General features: G+C 43.0%; 1 protein-coding gene across 2 annotated transcripts in view; it reads left to right on the top strand.

Annotated features, from left to right (window-relative positions):
* The first annotated feature begins 2,256 nt into the window (after nt 1–2,256).
* Nucleotides 2,257–21,357, top strand: part of LOC132901579 (phosphofurin acidic cluster sorting protein 1-like) — a 151,472-nt gene continuing 132,371 nt past the window's right edge. For both annotated transcript variants that reach the window (XM_060944188.1, XM_060944110.1), the window contains exon 1: nt 2,257–2,620. In XM_060944188.1, the coding sequence (XP_060800171.1) occupies nt 2,445–2,620 (176 nt within the window). In that variant the 5' untranslated portion in view covers nt 2,257–2,444. The remainder of the gene's footprint in view (nt 2,621–21,357) is intronic.

Below are 21,357 nucleotides of genomic sequence, written 5' to 3'. Positions count from 1 at the left end.
TAAATATACTGTATACTTGTCTAATGATAGCTAAGGCACACATACATTGATCAGTTTTCACATTAATGAACTCAAAACATTCTCAGTGTACCTTTCAAAGAAAGTAAAATCAAGAAGAGACAACAGATTACTAGCATGATATGAGTTAAGGGGTGGGGTTTACACAGGGCGTCGGTCAATATCGGAAAGTTCACAAGACCGAAACAAGAGTCAGTCCTTCCAGATTTATGTCATTTGGTTCATCCACCATTTTTCTTGGGGTGAAAAAGAAGGCCGATGTGTTTTGTGTATTTTTGCGTGGTAACTTGTAACAGTGTACTCTGATATTAAACTGCGGAACATTCGCAGCTCTCGACAATTAAAGACGGATTGATTGATTTAATGCCAAATGCAGGTGGGTGAAGAATTAATGACAGCACTTTACAAAAGTGTTTGGCTTAAACCTTTACTGACTGAATTCGACACAAACCCTTAGATTTTCATCTTAAGAAATTTTTTGCGTCAACAGGTTTTCTGTTGTTGCCTTGGTGCAGCAAAACGGTAAAATTCTTGTCTATAGTAATAAGTTTCTCCTACAGATATTCTACTTTAAGATTAGATTGAAAAAGCACTTCAAGGAAAAGCAGGAGGTCGAAGAGGGAGACTGGAGTTGATGATTTTCCTCTAGCAGCATGTGCCAAAGTGTTTTACCACATCATCCATTTCAGATTAGATTTTTTATTTATTAAATAATGACACATTGTATGTTTTATCCATTTGTAGTTGTGTCTAATTCGCTGGAGTGTCTGCAGATTAGTTCCTGTTATTATTTACCTTATAGCAGCTATAAACAGTCATTCTCTCTTGTGCAGAAAAGCTAAAGGGAGCCTGCCACGAAAAAAAAAAATCACCTTCTCAGCGCTTGTGCACATCCATTTGGGTAGCTGGAGCCTACCAACCCACAAACTCTATATTGATTTAATTTTGACACCACACAGCTTTTAGCCTCATCTCATCTCATCTCATCTCATTATCTCTAGCCGCTTTATCCTTCTACAGGGTCGCAGGCAAGCTGGAGCCTATCCCAGCTGACTACGGGCGAAAGGCGGGGTACACCCTGGACAAGTCACCAGGTCATCACAGGGCTGAAACATAGACACAGACAACCATTCACACTCACATTCACACCTACGGTCAATTTAGAGTCACCAGTTAACCTAACCTGCATGTCTTTGGACTGTGGGGGAAACCGGAGCACCCGGAGGAAACCCACGCGGACACGGGGAGAACATGCAAACTCCGCACAGAAAGGCCCTCGCCGGCCATGGGGCTCGAACCCAGAACCTTCTTGCTGTGAGGCGACAGCGCTAACCACTACACCACCGTGCCACCCTAAGAGAGTGAGAGAGAGAGAGAGAGAGCCTCTCCATCTGTCTGTCTCTTTCTGTGTCTCCGTCTGTCTCTCTCCCTCTGTCTGTCTGTCTCTCCCTCTGTCTGTTTCTCTCTGTATGTCTCCATCTGTCTCTCTCCCTTGCTCTCTGTCTGTCTCTCTCCCTCTCTCTCCCTCACTGTGTCTCTTTCTCTGTCTCCCTCCCCCTCTCTCTTGCTGTCTGATTGTCTGTCTCTCTCTCTGTGTGTCTCCATCTGTCTCTCCCTCTGAAAGAAAAGAAAGAAAGAAAAACATTTTTCTCTCTCTGCATACTCTCTGCATTTAACCCATCTGAAGCAGTGACACACACACACATACCCAGAGCAGTGGGCAGCCATGCTAACAGCACCCGGGGAGCAGTTGGGAGTTCGGTGCCTCGCTCAAGGGCACCTCAGCCCAAGGCCGTCCCATATTAACCTAACCGCATGTCTTTGGACTGTGGGGGAAACCGGAGCACCCGGAGGAAACCCACGCGGACACGGGGAGAACATGCAAACTCCACACAGAAAGGCCCTCGCCAGCCACGGGGATCGAACCCAGGACCTTCTTGCTGTGAGGCGACAGCGCAAACCACTACACCACCGTGCGACCTGTCTGTGTGTGTCTCTCTCCCTCCCTCTCTGTCTGTATGCCTCTCTCTCTGTCTCTCTCTCTTACTCTGTGCCTCTCTGCATGCCTCTCTCACTCTGTGTCTTTTTGTCTGTCTGTCTCTCTGTATGTCTGCCTCTGTCTGTCTGTCTCTCTCTCTCGACTTGCGCGCGTGCGCGACAGGTCGCGTGCGTCTTTAACAGTAGGCGTGGCTCTCTCTCTCTCTCTCTCTCTCTCTCTCTCTCTCTGTGTGTGAGAGATTTCCGCTTCCTGCACACCCACTAACCCTCCGCACTGTCTCGCGCGAGCCTCCCAGTAACACACACATCCGCTTGTTTCGCTGCGTGAATCCCGCGGATTGCGGGGCTCCGCTCGCCCTGCAGGACCCGCGTTTGGATCAGAACCCCGGCCCGGGTGTGCAGCGGCTCGGCCGTCAGAGCAGAGCAGCATGTCGGAGCGCGGAGGAGCTGCTGGAGGAGGAGGAGGGCTGCCGAGGAGCGGAGGCGCTCCGTGTCCGTCTCCACAGCCCTCCAAGCCGGTGGCGATCACCTCCAACCGGCCGGTGCACATGAACCTGTTCGCCACCTGGGAGGTGGACCGCTCCTCTCCGAGCTGCGTGCCCAGGTAAACACCCACAATCACTGCTGCACAGTCTCAGCCGCTACCGGAAGCTTTAGAACACACACACACACACACTCACTCACACTCTCTCATTCACTCTCTCACAGTCTCACTCACACTCACTCACTCACACATTCACTCACTCACTCTCTCACTCACACTCACTCACTCACACTCACTCACAGTCTCACTCACACATTCACTCTCTCACTCACACATTCACTCACTCACTCTCTCACTCACACTCACTCACACTCACTCACAGTCTCACTCACACATTCACTCTCTCACTCTCTCACTCACTCTCACTCACAGTCTCACTCACACATTCACTCTCTCACTCTCACTCACTCACTCTCTCACTCAGTCTCACTCACACATTCACTCACTCACTCACTCTCTCACTCACACTCACTCACTCACAGTCTCACTCACACATTCACTCTCTCACTCACACTCACTCACTCTCTCACTCACAGTCTCACTCACACATTCACTCTCTCACACTCACTCACTCTCTCACTCACAGTCTCACTCACACATTCACTCTCACACACACTCACTCAGTCTCACTCACACATTCACTCACTCACACACACTCTCTCACTCACACTCACACATTCACTCACTCACACACACTCACTCTGTCTCACTCACACATTCACTCACTCACTCACACACTCTCACTCACATTCACTCACTCACACACACTCTCACTCAGTCTCACTCACACACACTCAGTCTCACTCACACATTCACTCACTCTCACTCACTCTCTCACTCACACACTCGCTCTCACTCTCTCACTCACACACTCGCTCTCACTCACTCACTCACTCACACACACACATTCACTCGCTCTCACACTTGCTCTCACTCACAGTCTCACTCTCACACTCGCTCTCACTCAGTCTCACTCGCTCTCACACTCGCTCTCACTGTCTCACTCTCTCACACACAGTCTCACTCACTCAGTCTCACTCTCTCTCTCACTCACACATTCACTCGCTCACTCTCACGCTCACACATTCGCTCTCTCGCTCACACTCACACATTCTAGCTCACACTCACACATTCTCTCTCTCGCTCACACACATTCTTGCTCACACTCACACACTCATTCTCTCTCTCACTCTCTCACACATTCACTCTGTCTCACTCACATTCACTCTGTCACACACTCACTCACACTCTCTCTCACACACTCGCACTCTCTCTGTCACTCACACACACGTGAGCTGCATGTTGTATTTTTCCCCACGTCTGCAAAACAGACCCCGTCCCTGAGCCGGCTTACAGAACACTACTGACACGCTGCTATTTCCCTCTAAACACAACACCGAGCTTTCATGCAAATAAACACACAGGTAGCGTTTCAGGGACCGGAAACACTCCGGGAGTCTCACTACTCTCTCTCTCTCTCTCTCTCACTCACTCACACACACGGGGAAATTCAACACCATGGGTGTTTATTAAACACCTTGTGTGTGTTCGCTCAACACACACACACACACTCATATTCAGGGTTAGTTTGTCATAAACCGTGTTGTCATTTAAACCGGAAACAGTCGTTTGTTTATCGTCTCCTGGTTAGCGGTTTAATGTTAGCTAGCATGCTTCTCTGCGGTTATTGTGTGTGTGTGTGTGTGTGAGAGAGAGAGTGTGTGTGTGTGTGTGTGTGTGAGAGAGAGAGTGTGTGTTTGTGTGTGTGTGAGAGAGAGAGAGAGAGCACGCATGGTTGTGTTTATAAACCCCACTACTGAGGACTGAAGTCCCCACAATGTTAGTAAAATCTGAGCATTGTGACCTTGTGAGGCCCAGCCAAAGGAGGGTTTTTATATATATATATAAAACAAAAGTGCCAAAATGTTTCCTTTTCCTCCCCGAGGTTAGTGTTGGGTTTCGGTGCACACACACTAATAATTAATTAACTGCAGTAATAATTGTGTTAGTGGCCGGTCCTCAGAAGGACAGTACAAATCTGTCTGTGTGTGAGTGATTTTGGCTACGTTCACACTGCAGGCTGAAGTGACTCAAATCCGATCTTTTCGCCCATATGTGACCTGTATCCGATCTTTTATTGACAATATGAACGACACAGATCCGATTTTTTCAAATCCGACCCAGGCCGTTTGGATATGTGGTGCTAATTCCGATTCCTATCCGCTCTTTTCATATGCGACTTCAGTCTGAACCGCCAGGTCGCATTCATCCGACTTAGACGTCATCAACAAGCCACAAACGTCACTATACTGCGCTGAAGTAGGCGGCGGGTCTCTCAAAAAAAGTTACAACAACATGGCGCATAATCACGGGCGCAGATAGAGGGGGGGACTCGTCCCACCCAGATTTAAATTCACCTCGCTCGGTCCCCCCCACTTATAGGGAGGAAAAAACGTCTATGCTGTCTTTCTTTGCATAAGGCAAACCTCACGGAAAAATCAAAAGACTAATTACTATTCGGTTTATTGAGGTGCACAGCAGTGTATACATAGTTGCAACAACTCACATAAAACAAAACAAAGACTGATATTCGGTTGGTTGAGCTGCGCAGACTGCACAGGTTGCGAGCTCGAGCTTGGTTGCTATGGTAACCCACAACAAGTTTGACAGGCATATCGGGGTTGGGGTTGGTTTGCTGGCAGCTTTGTCCCCCCCAGTTTTTTGTCCCCCCCAGTTCAAAAAACGTATCTGCGCCCCTGCGCATGACATCAATGCGAGGGACGCTTCGGGCTGTGAAGGTTCTGACTCTTCTCAATGGAAGGACGCAGAGGTTAGGGAGCTGATTTCCATTTGGGGGGATACAGCTATTCAAGCTAGCATGAGTCATACCGCAACCGGGCGGTTTTACTTCCGTAAACACTGGCCATGCTCACTGCATGTGACGTCTTCGTATCCTGCAATGCGCATGCGGAACACTTTTAGGTCGCTTTTCGTTCATACTGAGGATCACATACAAGTCGCATATATTTGTTAATGTGAACGATTTCACAAAAAAATCGGAATTGAGCATTAAGCCTTGCAGTGTGAACGTAGCGTTTGTCTTATGGGGACCCGGTGTCTCTCCAAGGACACTTTTCTGACACTTTTGACCTTGTGGTGACCTGCCAAATGAACATGTGCTTTTAAAAAAAAGTAGCTTTTATTTAACATTTATCCGGTCTGCTTTGTCTAAACATCACTCATATTAAAAGGTCCTTGTGTTGGGAATACGAGGCAGGATTATCTGTGTATTATTCTATCTATCCACATTCACTGGATATGACCAATCGTGCACTCTGATCGGCTACTCTACTACTAGGATATCAGCTCATATACCGTGAGTAGAGAAAAACAAAATGGCAGAGCGTGTTGCTGAACCAACCGAGGATGAAATAAGAACTCTACTTGAGAACAAAAGCACAAAATATATTAAAAAAGCAACAAAATATGAAATAAAAGTATTTGATGGTAAGAATGTATCTTTTATTTTTCAAGAATTATTATTATAATAGCATTTTTCACAAAGTGCTCCTGTCGTTTCACCAGTTTTACATTCTTAGCAGAAATGATTCAGATCATTTGTGTAAAGGTTTTATTTATCGAATTTGCAAAAAATAACAAAAATGCTCTGTTTCTCAAAATCTAGTGACTGTGGCTTGAATAAAACAGTTATTTCACTCAATCTTGTCGTACATGGCGGATAGTTAACTCGGTGCGACGCGCCTCATCGGCTGTCAGCTCATGTACGACTCAATTTTGTGGAATAACTGTTACTTATATGGTGGAAAAGTCTTAGGCAGCTAATTTGTAGTGCAAACTTTTTTTTCTTATAGGTTAACATTTTTTTGAATTGTCGACATTATCAAGTCAGGATGAAAACCTTTGAGGTTTCTGAACACTAGTTTTCCAGCACAGAGTTGAAATGATGCAGAAAAATGTTTGTATGTCAGTCAAGAAAGCATTGTGTTACATAATGCCAGGCTTAAACATAAACGTCATTGTTGTCGTCACTGCTGAACCCAATCCGGGTTTGAGACGAACCGTGTTTGGTTGACTTAGCCAGAATTGCAGCAGTAGGGTGGCCTGTTCCTTTCTATACACACACACGTTCACACTAGGGCTGCGTACCGGTACTGTACCATGAAAATCGATTCGGTACAGGTCCAAAATACCGCATCATGAAGTACTGGTACTGTACCGATATAAATTCACACCAAGTATCTGCTTATTTTGTGACTGAAGATGCGTAAATCCTACCACAAAGACAAAAATTTAGCACTGGAAAAGATGTAAAATGCCGCGCTGAAACTTGAAATCAGAGCCATCTTTGATTTGTGATCCTCTCGCCACAGTCTCACGAGACATTGCGAGAGCCTGGCTGATCCAGTGTTCTGATTGGTCAAAAAGACTCAAAATCAGGTCAGCCATTTTTCCTTTGCTGGCATTGGTGGCCTTTGTTGCTTTGTGTAATTTTGCCGCGTAAGTTAAAGGCTGCAGACTGCATGTAGTCTGTAATACTCTAGTGTAGTCACTTCTCGCTGTGAGACAACTTATGACTTTTTGTCCCAAGTTAACTATCGTGTGAGACTGAGAGGGTGACTGAGAAGTGAGGTAGGAAACCTAGTTATGTTCGGTTTTCTTTGAATAAAGATACTGACAAGTTGTCAACAGTTTATTAATGTTTCTGTCATTATTGAAGAAGTTCAGAAGAATTTGTCAAATTGTTCAGGTACAGGTCCGGACCTGTACCTAAACCTCTGTACCGGTACCCGTACCTGATGTTACGTTTAGGTACGCAGCCCTAGTTTACACCAATAGGCAATTTAGAGCCACCAGTTAACCTAACCTGCATGTCTTTGGACTGTAGGGGAAACCGGAGCACCCGGAGGAAACCCATGCAGACACGGAGAGAACATGCAAACTCCATGCAGAAAGGCCCTCATCAGTCACTGGGCTTGAACCCAGAACCTTCTTGTGTGAGGTGACAGTGCTACCCAAATGACTATTCAAGTGTCATTTCCACTGTTGCAGACAAATTCCCAATGTTGGAATAAAACCATGAGTTTTGCTGGAGTTGCGGCATGATCCTGTCATCTCACCTGGTCTCAGGTGGTCAGGATAGATGTGTTAAGTCAGTCTTTTTCTCATCTTGAAGTCCCGATAAAATTAACCGCATATAATGTAATACGCTTTCAGTCTTGGCTCATGTGAATAGTGATGTGGACATCGTCAACAAGCAGTAGGTGAGCTCTTTCTCTCTCTAGCATGAAACAGGAAGCTGCAAAGCGTGTACAGGAACATCTCTAAGGAGGAATCTAGTTGCAGTCTTGCAAAAAGTGACTCTGCAACATCCCCAGTCTTTGCAGAATCATAGCCTGTGTGTAAAAAGGTTTGTCTTTAGATGTGACAGGGTGGCAGACTTTTTAGTTCTTTAAAGGCATTTCAAAGTCTTCTAGTGTAAAAGCCATGCGGTTAGGTTAACATGGGGCGGCCTTGGACTGAAGTGCCATTGAGCAAGGCACCTAACCCCCAACTGCTCCCCGGGTGCTGTAGGATAGCTGCCCACTGCTCTGGGTGTGTGTGTGTGTATGTTCACTGCTTCAGACGGGTTAAATGCAGAGGACGAATTTCACTGTGGTTGAGTATGCATGTGACAAAGGCTGCTTCTTCTTAAGGTTAGCATAAGAGAGCACTTTTCAGATAATAAAAAAGAAAACATAATGAAGGCTGCTGGGTTTTGGTGCAAAATGAAGAAGCGAGTGTGACAAAGTGTCCAGAAGAACTGGAGCTGGTTCTGTAAGATGCTCAGTAAAACCTACAGCTCGGTTCCGCATAAAACTGCACTCGTTGTACCGGAGACAACTATTTTAGTTTAGTTATGAGTATTTTTTACGACTGTTTTTTCAAAAGGCCATCACTTTTTCTTACTCTTGACTGCTCTTTATAGTATTTTTAATTTAAAAACATTTAATTTTATTATTTTTGAAGGCATTTTTGCTTTATGGCACTTCTTTGCACGTGCCGAAGATGATGGTGTGTGTGCGCGTGTGTGAGAGAGCGAGCGAGCAAGTGAAGCTTGGAGTACTCGAGTCCGATTCATGCCCTAATTTTAAGGACTCGTGACCTGACTTGGACTTGAGCACTGATGACTTGGGCTCAGATTTTTTTCTTTATTTTTTGTAACATGCCATCATAATTTGGCAGAAGATTTTTATATCTATGTTAATTTTTGTACTAATTTCGCACAGGAGTGTCCCATCTGTGCGCCTTGGTGTGTGCATCAGGCGCTCTCCGGACAGCGCGTGCACCAAGCGGAGACTCTCACGCGTGCGCCGTAAACGATTTAACATAAAGGCAGCAACAGCCACCGTCAAATGGAGTCTTGTTCTCAGACTCGACTCAGATCAGTAGTGGACTCAACTCGAAAGTTTCCTTAATGACTTGGACTTGACTCGAGACTGGACTCGAGACTGGACTCGGACTCTGTTTAGTGACTCGACTACAACGTGTGTGTGTGTGTCTTCCGATCATTAATCTTCCAATGTCAGCATTCCATTTGCGATTATTTAATGTTGAAGACCAAAATGATCAATAGAATTTCCAATGGAGAATCTAAGGTGTAGACGGAGTCCTGTGGCAAACAAAAATTAAGTTGTTTTTCGTTTTTACATAGAATTTTAGTAAATACCGGAACTGATAAAATGGTCTCGAGCACTACAGAAGTTTATCTTAAATCAGCGTAATGCTCTCGTGATTTGGAGGTCATTGAAATTTTATAAGCAGTCTTTGATACCGAGTGTTCATGAGTGTGGACGCTGAATAAAAAGGTTAAAAACAACAGCAGCACGGATAAGGTTTGTGGTTTTGGCTCCAAAGGTTTGGATGAGGTTTAGTGTTAAGCATTTATTAACTGTATTAACTTAATATTCATGTTTGTGGTGCTCAAGGATGGTGAGACCAACCCGTGTGTGTATATATGATAGATTAAGATGTATAAAAATAATTTCTGCTGGGGATAATGTTATGTAATTTGGTATTGGGTTTTCATCAGGCTGTAGGGACTTGGAGAGATGCGCTAGACTGCATTAATTGTCTCTCGTTTTAATCCTGGTACGGTTTCAGTGATGGCCCTGAATAATTGATTGAGTGTTTTTGTTTTCAGATCCGGAACTCAGCTGAGCCTCTTAAACAGAGCTTAATACTGCTTAATAAGAGAGACACTATCCTGTGTGTGTGTGTGTGTGTGTGTGTGTGGGGAGACACTGACAGAAACCTGAAGTAAGACCATCTTTTTAGCCACGTAGCAGAATCCCATAGTGAGAAAATCTGAAATCGTTACACTGCTGCTGAATTCTCATCTGATTGATCAGAAGATGGCGATTAGTTTTCTATAACAGGATAAGCGTGACAGACGCGCGACATAATCGAAGGCTGATGATAAACAGATGAAAAAAGCATGTTGATATTTTAAACGGTAAACGTATCATCGTTGATGCTGTTTGCTGTAGGGAGGTGTTGTTGATTTGGTATTTATGGAAGGAGTCTCCAGTGTCAGCATGTTGCTGTAACTTAAGCGATAACGGATACTGACCTTGTCTTGCCAGTGTTTCACAAATGTAACTTTAAACAGATGAAGTTTGACATTTCCAGACATGTCCACAAGCACGGGCAACCAGCAGTTTTCTCTGCCTACACAGACGGTCTGCATCAGCTACTCCCCTTGCCTTTCAATGTTCAAGCAATTTTATATCGTCTTCGCTGTCCATAATTTGTTGCAAATCCAATTACTCCACCACAAAATGGTCTTCGATTCGGGTCATGGCCGGAAGCAATGCCATATTTGTTGATCGATTCTCGCACTCTGATTGGCTGAGCCGGACCACATGACCACACTGTAGCGTATGTAGTTATGTTACAGAGCTGGGCAGCGTACTACACAGGGTAACTGAGAAAGATGTCTCTGAAGGTTCTCAGTCATCCAGGTCATCGTAAACCGTAGGTGCTAAAGAAGGCAACTGGACTTGCTTGAAATCCTTGAAGACGTTTCACCGCTCATCCGACAGGCTTCTTCAGTTCTGTCTGACTAGTGGGGAGTTCCAGGGATTTATCCTCTAGTGGACCAAAAGCAACCCTAAGGAGCGTTGCTGAGGTCACATGAGCCGTTGTTGACCCTCTCTGTCATCCTGTCGGTGTTGGGGTCCCTGGGGGCCGGGTGTGAATGGTGTTAGCAGCCTAGAGGGTTGTTAGGGTGATCTGTGGGTCATCGGCTCTCTCTGCCATCATGTGAGTCGTTGAAGTCAGTTGAGTCTTGGTGTGGATGTGTATTCAGTTTTCTGGGAAGTGTACCAAGGACTGCATTGTAGGTGGCTGATAAGTGGTGTCTCAGACCATTACCGTTCACACCCAGCCTCCCGGCCTCCAGTGACCCTAACAACCTACAAGATGACAGAGGGTCAACAACCTCTTGTGTGACCTCAGCGACTCTCCTTTGGGTTGCTTTTGGTCCACTAGAAGATAAATCCCTGGAACTCCCCACTAGTCAGACAGAACTGAAGAAGCCTTTTGGATGAGCGGTGAAACGTCTTCAAGGATTTCAAACAAGTCCAGTTGCCTTTTTGAGCACCTACAGTAACTGAGAAAGCCAAGCGCGCACACATCTGGAGGGAAATTTTATACATGTTTTGCAAGTCTGTTACAGGGAAACGGTTCATAATTTATTCGTTGAGAATGCACCAGGAGGTGTGTAAATTTCAAAATTTCTTGAGGGGCTTGCCCCCAGACTCCCTAGCATAGCACGACTTCACTGCCACAAATTCCAGAGCCGCCTACTACTTTTTTTAAATTTGGCTACTTCAGATTTTCTGGAGAACGCTGCATTTCACTAATCACTAAATTAAAGTGTGATTGTTGAGAAATAGGTGTTTTGTCAAGTGAAAAATATTTTATTCCGTCATTAACAATATTAGACCGATTTCCCATTTGTCCCATTTTGTTGGTCTGTGCTCAAAGCAGGGAAATGCTGCCTCAGGAGGCTGTCTAACAAGATAGCAAGGCATCAAGGACCATTTAGAACTGATCGAAGTCTCCTTTCTTGTCTTCTAAGATGCCTTCAAACTGCCCAGCTGAAGGCAACATCTGTATATCTTTGCTGTTCTGTTTTACCCATAAATCTGTGCGGCAGCTCAGTCAAGCAACAGAAAAAATAACCTAGATAAAGACTGACTAAAATCACAGTAATTTGCGCTAGCTGACCTTTGTCAATTGAAGGTCAAGGAAAAGTTGCGCCCTGCTGCCCTGAAAAAAAAAAAAACTGATTGAAAAAACAAATCCTGTTTTTCATGGATCATTCCAGATCAGTGATCCAGATGAGCACCAAAAGTCATAGCAACTTAATTCAGCCCAGAGGTGGTATTCATGTGAAATGTGGTGGTGATTGGTTGAAAACTGAGGAAGAAATAGCGTCCTAAAAATGTTAGGAAGAACCTAATTTAGAACCTTTTTTTTTTTTTATAAAAAAGAAGAAAGTAGGAAGATCCTGAGCGAGAGTGACCATTTGTACCAGGGCTGCTAGTGCAAATTAAAAAGATAGACCAAACATTAAAGCTAGACGACATTTTGATTTCATAAAATCTGTGAAATTTGGTTCCCTCTGAAATTTGTTCATGGTGATTGCATGTTTATTTTTGTAATATCTTAAAAAAAACAAAAAAAACCCCAGGCCATTCTGTGGCTGGGAAGTGATTTAATTTGAGGGGATTCCAGAACAAATAATGTGCATGAAATTGCTTGCTTTGCACAGTCAAGCAGACAGAAGTTGTCCTTGTGCACATGCGCAGGTTTACCTTTGACCGTGCACTGACAGTTCCATCATTCTGTCACTAAACGAACAGCTGATCACACCGAGGTGCTCACTGAGCGCCGATATTTATTAGCTCGGTCCTGCGTTTCCTTCGCATATAACATAACGTCTTTTCTTCTCGCTTTGCGTTACTGGAGTCGGTCCTTCACGTTTCAATCGCACACTCGCGTCCTCCGTTTTTGTTTCTCCTGTTTCAAATTTGTATCCCACAATGCCTTGTGCAAACGGGGAAAGCCCACCGCATGATGTAGTATCTTGTATTGCGTCATGGTGAAGCAGGAAAAAATAGTGGAGAATTTAGCGCCACGTGGAGATAAATTCATTAATTGTTCTATTTTAAAAAAACTTCAAATTGGAAGTCTGTGATTCGAATTCGGTAGCTTTCGATCCATTAAACAAAAATAATTGGGTGTCGGGGAACATGCTTTTTATGACCTACACTTGAAAAATCTGAAAGGCCGTCTAGCTTTAAACAGAAAAGTGATTTTGTATACGAAATAAGTCCCCCCCCCCCACACACACACACACACACTTAGATTTTTGAAAAGTTGCTGAGAAATAAACATAGTGCTATCTTGTAACCTCATGACTGTAACCAAATAAATGAATTTTATCTGATTTGTCAGGTATCTGTTAGCCAGCTAGCTCATACAGCGTGCTGATGTCATGCATTACCGTTGAAAGTCCTGCCTTATGAGACACCTGTCTGTTACGACAGCGAGGCTGCTGCCTTGTTGCCTTCTGTTTCAAACACAGCGATGGTGTCGACTCTCTCCTGCGTACACTCCTGAAATCCCACAATGCACTGCAGAGGCTCGGTGTCCAAACCATTGTCGCTTAAATAATTAGTTCCCAAACTATCGCACCATAACAACATGAATTGTTCAGTACTGCACTGTATCAGCAGCTCTCTTTACAACACACACTCAGCGGCTCCAAACACACACAACGCAACATCATACAGTCATGTTAATGGACTATTGTTCCATGGCCAGTGTGTAGGTTTCTTCCTTTTGTTCATACAGACACGCTGATCTGTTTAAAATGTCCTGATCTGATCTGTATGCCAGGAACTAACGGTGTGGGAAATCCATCACGCTTCCTGAGAGATCCGGTTCACCAACTCCATGCAAATGTCGACTTGAACATGGAAATGGAAAGCTGCGAGTGCAGGAATAACACTCCGAAAATGCAAACTAGGTCCGTGTTTAAATATACAGTGGTATGCAAAAGTTTGGGCACCCTTGATGAAAATGTCTGTTACTGTGAATAGTTAAGTGAGCGGAAGATGAACTGATCATCAAAAGGCATAAAGGTAAAGACGAGACATTTCTTTAATATTTTCCACCAGATTACATTTTTATTTCCATCATTTACAGGCGTAAAATACCAAAAAATGAAAAGGACCTGAAGCAAAAGTTTGGGCACCTGGCATGGTCAGTACCTAGTAACACCCCCTTTGGCAAGTATCACAGCTTGTAAACACTTTCTGTAGCCGGCTAATAATCTTTCAGTTCTTACCTGGGGGATTTTCACACATTCGTCCTTGCAAAAGGCTTCCAGTTCTACAAGTTTCTTGGGCTGTCTTGCATGCGCTGCTCTTTTGAGATCTATCCACAGATTTTCAATGATGTTTAGGTCAGGGGACTGTGAGGGCCAGGGCAAAACCTTCAGCTTGTGCCTCTTGAGGTATTCCATTGTAGATTTTGAGGTGTGTTTTGGATCATCGTCTTATTGTAGGACCCATCCTCTTTTTAACTTCAACTTTTTTACAGATGGTGTGATGTTTGCTTTTGGAATTTGCTGGTATTTATTTGAATCCATGCTTCCCTCGACCAATGAAATGTGCCCTGTGCCACTGGCTGCAACACAACCCCAAAGCATGATCGATCCACACCCATGCTTCAGAGTTGGAGAGGTGTGCTTTTCCTGGAATTTGGCACCCTTTTTTCTCCAAACATACCTTTGCACATTGTGGCCAAAAAGTTCTATTTTGATTTCATCAGTCCACAGGACTTGTTTCCAAAATGCATCAGGCTTATTTAGATGTTCATTTGCAAACTTCAGATGCTGAATTTTGTTGCTTGGATGCAGGAACGGTTTTCTTCTGATGACTCCCCCATGAAGGTCATATTTGTTCAGGTGTCGCTGCATAGTAGAACAGTGCACCACCACTCCAGGGTCTGCTAAATCTTTCTGAAGGTCTTTTGCAGTCAAACAGGGGTTTTTATTTGCCTTTCTAGCAATCCAACGAGCAGTTCTTTCAGAAAGTTTTCTTCATCTTCCAGACCTCACCTTGATCTCCACTGTTTCTGTTAACTGCCATTTCTTAATAACATTACGATCTGAGGAAACAGCTACCTGAAAACACTTTGCTACGTTCTTGTAGCCTTCTCCTGCTTTGTGAACATCAATTATTTTATTATTCAGAATGCGAGGGAGTTGCTTAGAGGAGCCCATGGCTGTTGATTTTAGGGACAAGTTTGAGGAGTCAGAATTTATACAGCTTTGAAATCTGCATCATCTGACCTTTCCTAACGAAGAATTTGAACAAGCCACAGCTCAGTAAGCTAATTAAGGTCTGGTACCTTGGTAAAAGTTACCTGAGAACTCAAATGTATTGGGGTGCCCAAACTTTTGCATGGTGTTCCTTTTCTTTTTTCACTCTCCAATTGTACAAAGCAAAAATAATGCACAAATCCTGCACAAAAACGAGTTTAAATGACGATTACTGCCTACTTTTTCCACACTTTCCTGATTGCTATCAAAACAAACACAACTTCCGGCTTGATTACATCAGCATTTGAAAGAGGGCGCGCGCGTCTTTTGACTAACCCTGTGTCCGAAATCGCTCCCTACTCACTATATAGGGCACTATATAGTGAGGATGCCATTTTGTAGTGCTGTCCGAAACCTTAATGAGAATTATTACACCCTATATAGTGCACTCAAAGTATCCCACAATGCATCACGAAAAATAGCGTACAACCGATGGTCGCTAACCAAAGCAATATATCCCATCATGCATTGCAGTCGCGCTGAAAGAAATCAAATTAAAAGTCTGAAATTGGATTTAATAAAAGGCAGCGGCGAAGAAGAAAAGATTCAGCCTTGATTTAAAAGAACTGAAAGCTGCAGCTACTTTGTGTTTATTAATGTAGGAAATGCGCTCAGTATAATATGGATTTATCACAAAAATACATGCATGTGTTTATTATTTTGAAACCCACCAGCCGACTGATCTGGCACGTTTTAATTGTGCAACAATAATGACGTAAATACCAGCGCGACGGAATAATGTCCGAAAGTGTCTTTTCATTTTATCAATGAGCTCACTGTATAGTCCTCTATAGAGTAATTCCCTAAACAGGGAGTAGGGAACGAGTGAGCGATTTCGGACACAGGGAACGTTGGCAGATGTTGTTGACTTTGATTTCCGCTGTATGTTTTACTTCCGTCCTACGATGTCTCGCACAGGTCTCAACGAATCTCGTTCACGCCCATTGCTTTGACATACGGACTGATATCTTACAGAACATATTTCAAACACTCATAACTTGCTATGGAGCACTTGCATGTGACGTCACAGCCGATCCAGATTGTGACAGACGCCATCTTGTCGGTCAAACGCCATTTTCCGCCTTCTACTTCTACCTTTTCTTCTGGAAAACCCTACTATATACAATTCTACTACAACGGCTGCGGCTACAAGCTCTCCCTACCTGTGCACGGTTTTTGTTTTTTGTTTTTTTGTGTGTATTTTTGCGTGTTGTTCGTCTGTATCGGACTTCAATATCCACTACAACTGTATGGACTTAGGAGACATTGGTTTCCAGCAGAAAATGACGGTTTGTAGCGATTTCCATCGCATGCACAACATTCCGGACGAGATAGCGAGACCAGCGGGGTCTCCGTGGATTGTTATCGGAAGCAAAGCGAAGGAGGCGGCGCCGGGAGCGGAAGCAAAAGCGAGGCTGCAGGCAGAGCCGGCCTGTTGGCTAAGCTCAGAAAACAGCCACTCAAATCTCCACTGCCAAGCCTCTAACTTTCCAACGCCAGATCCATGTAAACAAGACGGACGATTTGGAATTACAGCTGGAATTACCTTATTCTATTCTATAATCGGCTGGTCAGTGCTATACTCAATACTTAAGTGACTTACCCGTCCAATGAGGATTATTTTCTTGTTTACAAGATGCTGCGGCTGACAAATCCTGAATTTCTGTAAAGATAACTGTCCAGAGATTTATAAGCACGCAGTGCTTCACCACTGAACAGCGAGGGAAAGTTAATGAGGTAATTATACACGTCCGGGTATTCCACCTCTGGCAGTTCAATATCCACTGACACAGTCGTGAAAACTCCGTCCGGTAAGCCATAAGGGTCACTAATCTGTAGATCGTTTATTTTAGACATGCATCTAGTTATCTGTTCATTAGAAAAATGAGCCGTGTAGTCCGTCGGTTGAAATTGATCCATTCTGTACACGAGTGCAGCAGTATTCAGCTGTGTTTTTTACCGACAAGATGGCGGCTGTGTACTTTCCGGTCACGTGACTGCAAGATCTCTATAGCAGCGACAAAATAGCAATCAGAAATGCATTCCGATATTTAATAAAATGAGAGAATTTTAATCATAAATTTGCCTTCAGTTCTCCTTTAATGTCATTATCAAGGAACAACATGACCGTTAGATCCCCCCCCCCGATTATGCAGTTCTCTAATCAGCCAATCCCTTAACAGCAGCACAATCGTACAGATACAGATCAAGAACTTCAGTTAATGTTCACTTCAAACATCAAAATGGAAAAAAAAAAATTGTGAGCTCCTTGACCAACTGTGGTGTGGGTGTTGGTTTGAGCCAGATGGACTGGTTTGATTGTTTCAGAAACTGCTGATCTCCTGGTGTTTTCATACACAACAGTCTCTCAAGTTTAGACAGAATGGTGTGAAAAACAAAAAACATTGAGTGAGAGACAGTTCTGTGGGTGGAAACAAACGCCTTGTTGATAAGAGAGGTCAGAGGAAAATGGCCAGATTGGTTCAAGCTGCCAGGAAGGATACAGTAACTCATAGCAACTCTTTCCAACCGTGGTGAGCAGAAAAGCATCTCGGCATGCAACAGCAGAAGACCACACTGGGTTCAAGTCCTGCAGCCAAGAACAGGGATCTTAGAATCAAGAACAAGTTCCTATTAAAGTGGCCGGTGAGTGTACAGTGGTTTGTCTGTATTTTTAGGCACCCTTTCATTCTTGTTTTTCATGAAAGCTCTTTCTCCAGAGTGAGTGCGTGATAAGTTTTAAATGATGCAGTTCTAGTTTCAGTGTGTGACTGAAAGATCATGACATCCACCCACAGCAGCCAAAACACCATCATCAGGTTTCTGTTCCAGCACCATTACACTGCTGGAGCTGAAGAGAGCTGCTTTTGTTTCACTTCACCCCTGTTGTCGGGTGGATCTGTGATCCGACGTGTGTGGATACTCGGCTATATGAGATATTTAGCAGGTTATGGACCTTAAAACACTTTATAAAAAAAAAAATCTTCCATACCCGGTTTAAGAGGAAGCTGAGGAAAATGAGTTTCTCGTTGTGACGTCGACGGATAATGAACCTTTTGTCTGATGGAAGTTCAGACAGCGATCAACTTGCACAAGATGCACAAATTTCGATCAGATTTAATTTCTTATGAACTGATGCTTGTCTCAAAAATGGGGAAAGTCACAGTATTGGTTTCAGTGAGTTATTTATGGAAAGATCTGCGGTACAGTACTGTCATGATACTGTGGCACAAATCTAAAACGCGATACCAAATTGACTCTCACAAGAAAGAGAGAAACAAACCGTGTGTCTGAAATCGCTCACTCGTTCCCTACTCCCTGTTTAGGGAATTACTCTATAGAGGACTATACAGTGAGCTCATTGGTAAAATGAAAAGACGCTTTCGGACACTACTTTGTCACGCTGGTATTTACGTCATTACTGTCGCACAATTAAAACGTGCCAGATCAGTCGGCTGGTGGGTTTCAAAATAATAAACGCATGCATGCATTTTTGTGATAAATCCATATTATACTGAGCGCATTTCCCACATTAATCAATACAAAGTAGCTGCAGCTTTCAGTTCTTTTAAATCAAGGCTGAATCCTTTCTTCTTCGCTGCTGCCTTTTATTCAATCCAATTTCAGACTTTTAATTTGATTTCTTTCAGCGCGACCGCAATGCATGATGGGATGTATTGCTTTGGTTAGTGACCGTCGTTGTAAACTACTTTTTGTGATGCATTGTGGGATACTTTGAGTGCACTATATAGGGTGTAAATAATCCTCACTCAGGTTTCGGACAGCACTACAAAATGGCGTCCCCGCTATATAGTGAGTAGGGAGCGATTTCGGACACCAGGGAATGTACTGTATGAGTGCAACAATGCTTTATAATAAAAAAGTAAGATTTATTTATAAAGCACATTGAAAACATTTTGCGTACTTGATGGTGTAAAAAATAGTGTAAGGGCTCTGAAAAATAAAACAATAAGCATACAGAACAACTGTATAAACAAAGAACAAAAAATACATTGGACTTGCTGAGAAACACCAAGATGTCTCTTTGGACGGCACGAAAATCGATCATTGAGTTTGTTGAAAAAATGTTTGAGCGGAGAGAGACGGAAATAATGCAGTTACTCCACTGCTGCGTATACAGTACACGACCAGCCAAAAGTTTGGACACACACCTTCTAATTCATTTCGTTTTATTAATTAAGACCCCATGTCTGAAAGTAGTGATGGACGTCATTTCTTTTTACTTACACTACCGTTCAAAAGTTTGGGGTCACCCAGACAATTGTGTGTTTTCCATGAAAAGTCACACTTTTATTTACCACCATAAGTTGTAAAATGAATAGAAAATATAGTCGAGACATTTTTCTGGCCATTTTGAGCATTTAATCGACCCCACAAATGTGATGCTCCAGAAACTCAATCTGCTCAAAGGAAGGTCAGTTTTATAGCTTCTCTAAAGAGCTCAACTGTTTTCAGCTGTGCTAACATGATTGTACAAGGGTTTTCTAATCATCCATTAGCCTTCTGAGGCAATGAGCAAACACATTGTACCATTAGAACACTGGAGTGAGAGTTGCTGGAAATGGGCCTCTATACACCTATGGAGATATTGCACCAAAAACCAGACATTTGCAGCTAGAATAGTCATTTAGCACATTAGCAATGTATAGAGTGGATTTCTGATTAGTTTAAAGTGATCTTCATTGAAAAGAACAGTGCTTTTCTTTCAAAAATAAGGACATTTCAAAGTGACCCCAAACTTTTGACCGGTAGTGTAGCTGAGCGGTTCTTGATACAGTATGGATTACCAGAGTTATGGAATAGGGCTATTTACTGGGTTTTTTTTTTTTAAATTACTGTTTGATTTCAAATGCATTAAGAAGGCAAGAAATTGCACTAATTAATGTTTGACGAGGTACATTTGTGAATTGAAAAGCATTCCAGGTGACGACCTCATGAAGCTGGTTAAGATAACGCCAGTAGTGTGCAAAGCGTCATTAAGGGAAACGCTGGCTACTTTGAAGAATCTAAAATATGAAATGTTTAGTTTTTTAACACAATTCCCAGTGTTCCAGATGTTATTGCGTAGTTTTGATTTCTTCAGTATTATTCTACAATGTCAAATAGTCAACATCCAGAAAAACCTGTTAATAAGTAGGGGTATACAAACTTTTGACTGGTACTGTATGTATAATGCTGTTTAGCAGAAATGAATACATATTTAAATAATATTGGCTGGTGTTGAGGTGTATATCAGATATATTCCATTCAGCTTGCATGATACTGAACGAGTCAAAGACGAGTAGCTGAATGGAATATATCTGATATGCTATGAAAAAAAAAGTCAGCCATTATTATTGTTGTTGTTGTTATTATTTAATTATTATTATTATACATACACATTCCTTTCGGGTGTTCAATGCGTCTTTCTCTTTCAAAATTCTCTCAATCTTCCGTATTTAACAAAGCAAACCTGGTGGCCATGTTTGTTTACAGATTGTCACAGTCGCTCACTAGCGTGGAAGTTTTACATCTCCGACGTGTGACGTCATGTTGTCTTGACAACCATGCAGTATCGTAAACCATATTCAACACTCATTCTCCATTGGGTAGAGTGACGTAATACACATAGGATAGCGATACGCTAACAATATTGCATGCTATCAAACCCGTTAGAAGGGAATAGAACACCATCGTAAAAGCGTCCTGTACATAGAATAGATTTCCATTAATTCCTCCGTAATGCTTGTGCTTTTTTTTTATACATTTACTGTTTTATTTATTATTTTTATACACATTTACTATGTTTGATGCTATTTATTTTTCTTTGCTTTATTTTATTTTCATTACATTTTTTCTTATTATTATTAATTCAGATGCTATGCTGAAGAAAATAAGTGCAAATGGTACAGTAATGTTCACCGCACGCTCTTGGACTGCTTTTTAGACGTGTGGAAATGTCATTACGAGCATCACGCGGTGAATTCAGTCCTGTTCCAGATGGGGCTCGTGTTAAAAGGGAATTATGTTGATATAGTTTTATTCTTCAGAGGTGTGTATATAGATGAGCTATCAAAATATAATTAGTGCGATTGTTGGAAACACAAGTTGTGTGATTTGGCTCATTTCCTCAGCGGACCTGCTGCTTTTTAATGTCGTCTGCCTTCCATCAATAAGTCAGTGGATGAGCGTCGAGTTTATTATTCTCGCTCGCTCTTTTGTGTGTGTGTGTGTGTGTGTGTGTGTGTCTTGAGTCATGCTCTGTTTCCCCAGTGTTTGATTGCGGTGGAGACAGATTGCATGAGAAAGTGGTTGATGTTGGATCGAGTGAATAGATGAG

The sequence above is a fragment of the Neoarius graeffei genome, chromosome 1, assembly GCF_027579695.1.
Source record: "Neoarius graeffei isolate fNeoGra1 chromosome 1, fNeoGra1.pri, whole genome shotgun sequence".
Classification (NCBI taxonomy): Eukaryota; Metazoa; Chordata; class Actinopteri; order Siluriformes; family Ariidae; genus Neoarius; species Neoarius graeffei.
The sequence above is the reverse complement of the archived record's forward strand: the minus strand, read 5'-3'. Positions and strand labels throughout refer to the sequence as shown.